This window comes from Metarhizium robertsii, assembly GCF_000187425.2.
Source record: "Metarhizium robertsii ARSEF 23 chromosome Unknown MAA_Scf_13, whole genome shotgun sequence".
In the NCBI taxonomy this organism is placed as follows: domain Eukaryota; kingdom Fungi; phylum Ascomycota; class Sordariomycetes; order Hypocreales; family Clavicipitaceae; genus Metarhizium; species Metarhizium robertsii.
In genome coordinates this window covers 336457-344060 of record NW_011942153.1, presented here as the reverse complement: position 1 = coordinate 344060, position 7604 = coordinate 336457, and the positions used below count along the sequence as shown (strand labels likewise).

The 7604-nt window shown below is 46.2% G+C and overlaps 2 protein-coding genes across 2 annotated transcripts in view; one reads left to right on the top strand and one right to left on the bottom strand.

Annotated features, from left to right (window-relative positions):
• Window positions 1-2816: 2816 nt before the first annotated feature.
• Window positions 2817-3665, bottom strand: MAA_01360 (dihydroflavonal-4-reductase; the record flags this gene model as incomplete). The annotated part of the gene is made up of 2 exons (XM_007819358.1): window positions 2817-3351; window positions 3409-3665. 2 exons carry the CDS (start codon window positions 3663-3665, stop codon window positions 2817-2819), a joined length of 792 nt encoding a protein of 263 aa, XP_007817549.1.
• A 2903-nt stretch (window positions 3666-6568) lies between these two features.
• Window positions 6569-7604, top strand: part of MAA_01359 (Peptidase S8, subtilisin, Asp-active site protein) — a gene marked incomplete at both ends in the record, with an annotated part of 2507 nt that continues 1471 nt past the window's right edge. Inside the window, 2 exons of the mRNA XM_007819357.1 lie at window positions 6569-7066; window positions 7143-7512. Coding sequence (XP_007817548.1) covers window positions 6569-7066; window positions 7143-7512 — 868 coding nt within the window. The remainder of the gene's footprint in view (window positions 7067-7142; window positions 7513-7604) is intronic.

Here is a 7604-nt window from a genome sequence, read left to right as displayed (position 1 = left end):
TATATTATAATTATATATAAAATCTACTTAATTTTATAAGATTAAAAAATATCATTATTTTTATATAAATATTACACTACAAACTACACTACATTACAATTACACTACAAATTACACCAAAAATTACATGTAGTGTAGTTTTTTCGTCACAGCTCTGGATATCTGGAAGGAAATAGAGGATACCCGGGCTTAAGAAGCTATATACTAAGCAGAGAACAAGACAGAGAATGCTATTGTAGTGCAACTATTAAAGGCTGGGAATTTATAGAGCCATGGCACTCCCGTGCTACTACCTATGTAATCTTCAGCTAAGACCTCTCTCTAGGATTGGCATTAGGAAGCCGTCAACTGGTGTGAAACATTATACTGGCCCACAAACAGGCCATAACCACACGGCCGAGGCGGCTTGAACGGTACCGTTAAATCTCTCCCTGTCAGACGCCGGTATTTCAAGAGTAACCGCACTAAGCTCCTGAATATAAGCCCTATTAAAGGTAAGAATACGAACTTTGCCCGTAACGTTATTGGTCAGAGCCAGGTATTGTAGGAACGGTGTATTGGGAGATGCTCTAGCCACTTATAGCGCGGGCTTAATTGCGTTGGCCGAGCTTCCACTTGTCGGAGTCTCCTAAAGGTTAATAGCTTCTATATACACTAACTTGCCTTCGCTATCTAATTTAAACGCTGACATGTAACCGTTGATATCAGCTCTATTACCTTAGGTAGATGTAAATAAGTATTTAGGGGGCTTGCCCGGAGGTCTGGTTAAGAATTAAATTTTATCTACTATATAGTTTATTATATTCTTGCCCTAAGGCAGAATACTAGTACCCTAGAGATATTATAAGTTATTTATAGTTCTATTATAGTGCTTATTCACATAAAATATATTTACTATATTAGAGTGCGCTTAAATAACGTATAAGATTTTTCCGTTCGGATAAGGCCAGGTACGGCAGGGGCCGTCGTTCTCCCTCGTTACCTTATGCTTCTGTTAGCCTGTAAGAACGGCAGACAAGCTATTGGCTTCCAAAACGGATAATGTCTAAACGGCGTTCGATCCGATATCTGCAACGTACAGCGTATCCCCTTTGGGGCTCAAATTAATACTATGCGTTCCGTTACGAAAACCGGTGACCCCCCCCCAGCCGCGGAGTTATTCGTACTGCTGCTAATGGTAAAATTAAGCTGTTGTGCTAGATCGCCTAGGGCGCCGTCGCTTTCGACACGGAATACCTCGCCTGATGCGCCGCCGACGCTATATAGATGCGAGTTGGAGGAAGTAACGTAGCCGGGCGATCTGACTACTAGCTTAGAGTTTACTAACTTAAGTATATAGAATAGAGCACTACGTTGGTTTTTATAGGCTACCACGCTCGCGGGCTTCTAAGCCGCTACGTAAAGCGTTTTTTGGTTCGGCGTAAATAAAAGCTAAGAGTAAGAAGCAGTAGTATTACTAATATACGTGATATTAAGATAGGTAAAATACGGGTTAAAGGAGAGCTTATATATATACGGGAAATTAAATATGCCCATAAACAGCTCCATGTTCGGTTGCATTTTGTGACTTTACGACTTTAGTTTTGTACCGAGTATATTTTGTGTAGGCCATGGCTTTTAAATAAATAAGTATTAGCAGGTGACTGTGGAATTGCACCGTTGTGGTGATTTTTGACTATGGTTGGTACGAGGGCTTGGATCGAGGTAGCACCAGAAACAGAAAAAGGCAGTCCGAAATGCATAATCACGTAAATAGGATAGTCTCATAAACACTAAATAAAGTTTACTCAAATTCTACGTGGTGTCACGCGTCCTTATAATTGAGCGCAGTACCATGGTCTATACGAGGCTAAAATTCTTCATGCCGCGATTACCAATAGCCGGCATAATTACAATCTATTACAAGCACGGCATGCGCTATAGCGCAATTGCGGGAACCCAAATCCATGCAGTCCGGCCGATTAGTATACAGTCCCCCCCTTGAATGTTTCTTCATGAGTGACCGACAAGGTAGCCACAAGCAGGGGTTAGTGTAATATTTGTGATTTATATATTTTAGGCGATGAGATGTTAAGGAGGTTTATAAGGTTTATAATAGAGACCTTAGCTTATTAAGAAATATCGTGAAAATCTCAGGTATTTTTAAAACCTACTTCCCTCTTAACTTTTTTTAATTGGTTATTATCCCCCCTGCCAGGTCGTGCATGAAGAAACATTCAAGGAGGGACTGTAGATTCATTAGCTCATACCGCGAACTTGCTCTCAGCCGGTTCGGCATGTCCCGTAAACTTCCTGTATGTGGGCTTTCGACCAGAGAAGAGCGGGGGACCAGTAAAGATACGCGGCTATAGCACGACATTTAACAGTCGTGGCTCTTGGGGGCAAACCACCAATTGGCACACGACTACCCTGACGCCAATCGATTACGCGTAATATCGCGTAGACATAAGGTGACGTAACGCATTCCGTAAACTCGGAACAATATTAAGAAATTTCCGAAATTCCGGGGACTTGTAACGAGCTGGGTTCCCAAAGGATAAACCACGTGAAGTTTATGTTTGCAGGAATATCAGGGCGTTTAGTCTAAGCAGTTGGGTGCTACATCTGGTAATAGGCCGTAGACCGTAACCAGTGTTCTCAAGATCAAAGTCGCTCATTTAAGACAATAGCAATTATTATATGCCAGGCAGTAGTATTACAATAAGTATTTAGTTTCGTACTGTACGATACCACTCTTTATTAATATGTAGGAAATCAAGAGTCTCTCATTTTGTCCAAGCTATCTAAACAATCGTGCTGTGCGACGATACCCTCAATTACACAGAGGCCGGGGTCTTCTCAAGCTCCTCCAGCTGCATAAACGTGTCGGCCATGTCCAAGAAAGTCGACGAAAATGGTAAAAATTCTATTCCAAGGACATTTCTTGCCTTTGAACAGTCAATCAGGTAGTGTTCACCAACACTCTCATGTCCCGGATTTCCAATTGGCACCCGACTCTTCAGCTTTGGAATATTCTCCCGAAGCAGATCACAGACCTGCTGCATGTCAAAGCTGCCCCCAGACACTAGAAATCGTTGTGGTTGGTCTGTCTCAAACGCCAACCTATGTGCCTTGGCTACGTCCCGGACATCGACAAAAGCAGGAAGCGTCGTGGGTGGAACTGCAGTCACGGATCCGTTCATAAGGGCGTATATTTCTGACGCGGATTGTCCAAGATGCCTTAGATTAGCAGACCCAGGAAATGGCGGACCATAGACCATGGGCGGATTGATGGTTGCGAGAGAAAAGTTGACGCCGGCGGTGGTTTTCGTAAACTCCCAAGCCGCTTGTTCAGCAAGCTTCTTGCTGCCGCTGTGAGTTCCCATTAGCGTACATTCGAAATTTTTAGAGCTGTTGACGATGGCTTACGCATATGCAAGACCTCTCTTGTCGTCCTTTGCCGCTTGGAAAGTTATCGGGTTCCATTGCGTTTCGTCATACACATGTCCCGGCCACAGCCCTTGAGAAAAGTCGACAATAGAGGCAAACGAAGACGTTAGGACAACACGCTTGACCTGTGGGGCAAAGGAAACAGTGCTCTCCAAGATCCGTCTCGTGCCATTAATAGCTGGTATAATTAAATCTTTCTCATTATCGGTAATGCTGTAGGTGAATGGAGAGGCCATATGGACAATTCCATCTACGCCCTTTACAGCCTGATCAAACGCACCGGGCAGGGTTATATCAGTTATAACATGCGTTTCTATAGATTCTCGGTGTTTGTCATGGATTGCGAGGAGGCGGCTGCAACTGTCCTTGTTTCGCGCCGTTGCTCGTACGCGATACCCATGAGACAGGAACTGTGCCACTGTGTGGTTCCCGATAAAGCCGGTTCCGCCGGTGATTAAAATTAAAGGCCCAGAATTAGACATGTCCGAGATAAAATAAGAAAAGTTTAACTCTTTATATGACTTTCAGAAGCATGTAGGACGGAGACCGACTACTTTGGCGTTGATTTCTGGTTTCCAGCAATTTATAACAACGGATAGCGGGTAGAGACATGTGCTTTTCTTATAAGCATTTTACATGGTAAGGGATAAGCGCGGCATATAACGGCACCAATAAAATTCGTCGGAAGTGAAAATATTATGAGCCGTGATTACGCCCTAGTGCGGGGTCAGCAAAGCAGAATTTAGCCGAACTTTATTTAATGCTTTGTGGCGCGCGCTTTGACTTCCGTGTAGATCCATATCGTCACGCCAAGGTTGGTGACTAATGCATGGGCGCCGCTCCGGTGGGAGCCGACCAGGCCGGCGATACCGTTCTTGTGGACCCACATTCTTCCTATTGGTCGGTGCAGCCAATGCGTTGACGTTTGAACTAATTTGCCTTTCCATGTATATGCTTTAATAAATAAAAATACTGTGTTACTACCCTAATATGGTTAAGCACTATGCGTACTTTAACTAAGCCGGTCTCAGAAGCTCCTTCCGGCGAAGCCAGGGTATTATCTGATACCTGTCTTCCGTGCAGAAGCTGAATATCCAACTCTTGGTGTGCTAGTTGCCGCAATTATTGCGTGTGATAGATCTTGGAGACCCAAAATTCCGGCAGAGAAGGAATCCGAAATGAAGACGACAACTCGTGGTACTGGCTGCCCGTTCTCGGTCTTAGCCAAGGAATAGCGAGACAAGACCCTTGGTCACTGCAATACCGGCCAGGAGAGCAACACTCAAAGCGTAATCACACTCCGAGCCCCATCTATCGGCGCACAACATAGAAGTATAATTGAAAAGTAGGTATATTAAATACGTTAGCAATTCTTAGAGGTTAGAGACGGAATAGAGAAGTGTTTCTGTCCAACAAAGTACCTGACTGGCTTGGTTACTTGGTACGGTTTTCCCCTTCTATTTGCTAGTTTAGGCAACTGCGCCCATTTTAAGGATGTTAAATATGCAACGTATAGCTACAAAAACACCTTCCCCTTTTATTATCCGACACGTGTAAGCACGAGAACGCTTGTCTAGTACCTATATTTACATCTAATCGTTGAATTCGCGCCAATCTTCGCTGACAGCAAAGTCCTAGTCCTAGTCCTAGGGACCAACTGCACCGAGAAAAACGATAACGATCTGGCCAGCAAGTTAAATCTAGCCCTTTCCTGTCCCCGAGCAATTCTAGTGCAAGTAAGTATGAGTCAGTTCTATGGACGTAGACACAGCATGGCCTCGATAACCTGTTCGTGACTCTTCTGCAGATATTTCCGTGTTATATTGCGAGACTCAGCTACGCAAAGTCGTCGGAGCTTCCCCCATAAATTTGTTGTAACCTAATAAGAATATCGTCCTCTGGTAGCAAGAGTCTTCCCCCGCTCCACCAAGTAAAAGTCTGATCTCTATTTGCTGCGTTACTTGCGTCCGTGCAACGGATATTGCAGTGGAAACATCGGTTGATTGCCTCTGAGACTGCCTTCAAGAACTTGTTCTCGGTGCGCAGATTCTCTAACTGCGCCTTGAGTTCCTGATTTTCGTGTAACTTCTGACTTACAAAGGTATTACACGGAAAAGGCCTAACAGATCGCGAAGCCCAATAAAGGGGGTCTTCACCGATACCGGACTTATTAGTTACACCAGTTCACAGCTTAAACACGTGCCCGGGCAAGAGAGCGGTACATATGCGCAGATAAACAGGGTTAGTAGCATAAACAGCACGACTCAGCACGTCAATGCCAGACTCCACATGACCCAGGCAAGATCCCGACTATAATTTCTTGCATTTATGGTTATGCCTGGCGAAGGCGATAAAAGAGTACCACCTTTGCTCTTTGAGCTACTGAAAATAACCCTATATGAAGTATCTGAGGGGCCAGGAAGACATACTCGGTTGACTTTAGCACTTTAGCACCCCCGGAATCGCGGCCAATCCCCGTAATATTGTACTGTACTCGAGACAGGGTGACGAAGTGTGGGACGGCGGCCTAGCCGAAGTCGTGGAAGCAAACCGACCTGGGAAAATGTCAAGGTACTCTACTATTCTTCAATATGTTCTTGACTTCTCCGGCTTTGTAGTGTGCAAGATATGGTTAATCAACTGCTGGCAGATCGCGACGCCGCGTGTAGGAGTCAACTAGGCTTCCGGATTCGTCAAGTGCCACAAGAGGCCATCTACGCGTTTTACACGTAGATATTCCCGGAGCATGCCGATGGCGGGCATGTTTGTTGCATGACGGAGGGCACATTAAGGCGACGTGTCTCGTTCAATAATGGGCATTTGTTCTCAATTTCATTAAGGTTCTAAATTCCAGGACCCTGCTTGTCACGCATTAACCAAGCGCCCACTGCCTGTTATAGTTGAAACTTGTATACCTCTTGGCTGTAAATGCCCTGAATTCCACCCGTTGACACTGCTCCTCGTTGCCATATGTTTTGAATAAGGGCATTCACAGTTACATAAATATAAGAAGGAGCAGGTGCTTTCTCCAAGGAGAACTAGTGACGTGACCTGTTATCCATATTTACACTAAGCAGCCTCTATTTATCCTCTCATCTAACCAATAAAGGACCATTGACCCAATAGTCCAGCCCTAGTCATGGTCCGTCCTTGGTCACCGGTTTTCGTTTGGCTTGCCGCCGCGTGTCTGTCAGCTTGGGCAGCAACGGAGCAGGTAGAGACTGCCAGCAATATCGTGGCCGATGCCTTCATCATCGAGTGTGAGGGCAACGAGATAAAATCTCTTTCCGATGCTGTCCAAGCAAAAGGTGGCGAGGTGCGCCATACGTTCGATTCGGAGTTCTTCCGCGGCATCTCGGTAGGGCTGGCCAACGTACGCAGCAATGAGGACAAAGAGGCTTTGATGGACCGTTTCAAGAGCTTTACTACGTGGCCCGTAACAGAGATTGGCCAGCCCGATGACAGCGAAGCTACGCAGCAGCCGGGACGGAACAAACGACGTCATCTGGGCAGTCGTGATTCCGAAAATGCCATGGGCGAGGACGAGTCCTGGCACCTCGCCATGACACAGATAGACAAGCTGCACAAGGAGGGGTTCACTGGGAATGGTATTCGAGTTGCCATAGTTGACAGTGGTGTATGTCTGTATTCCCCGGTCCAAGTTGGACACGCCGAACCAAACTGACCAGAATGCTCATGCGAGGTGGTGACAGGTCAACTATACACACGAAGCCTTCGGGGCCTGCACGGGAGTTGGCCCCGATTGCCGAGTTGTTACTGGAGAAAACTTTTCCCGGGAAGGACAGAAGGGAGACCCGATGGACTGCATCGGGCACGGCACTGCTATGGCCGGCGTCCTGGGAGGCTACGAAGCCGGGAAATACGTCGGTGTGGCGCCCAACGCAACTCTTATGGCGTATCGAGTCGCTGACTGCAAAGGTCAAGGGTCTCTGGATGAAATTATGAAGGGCTGGCAGAAGGCGGCCGAGGATAAAGCACAAATTATTGTCTCGGCTTTGGGGGCACCTATAAATTCGGCGCAAGACCCCTGGAGCATGATGGTGTCTCGAATTGCGGCCACGGGTATTATATGCGTCGGCCCAGTGGGCAATGACGGAGGGAATGGGGCCTTTAATTCCGCGAGTCCCTCGGCAGCAGGGTGGCGATCAACTCAA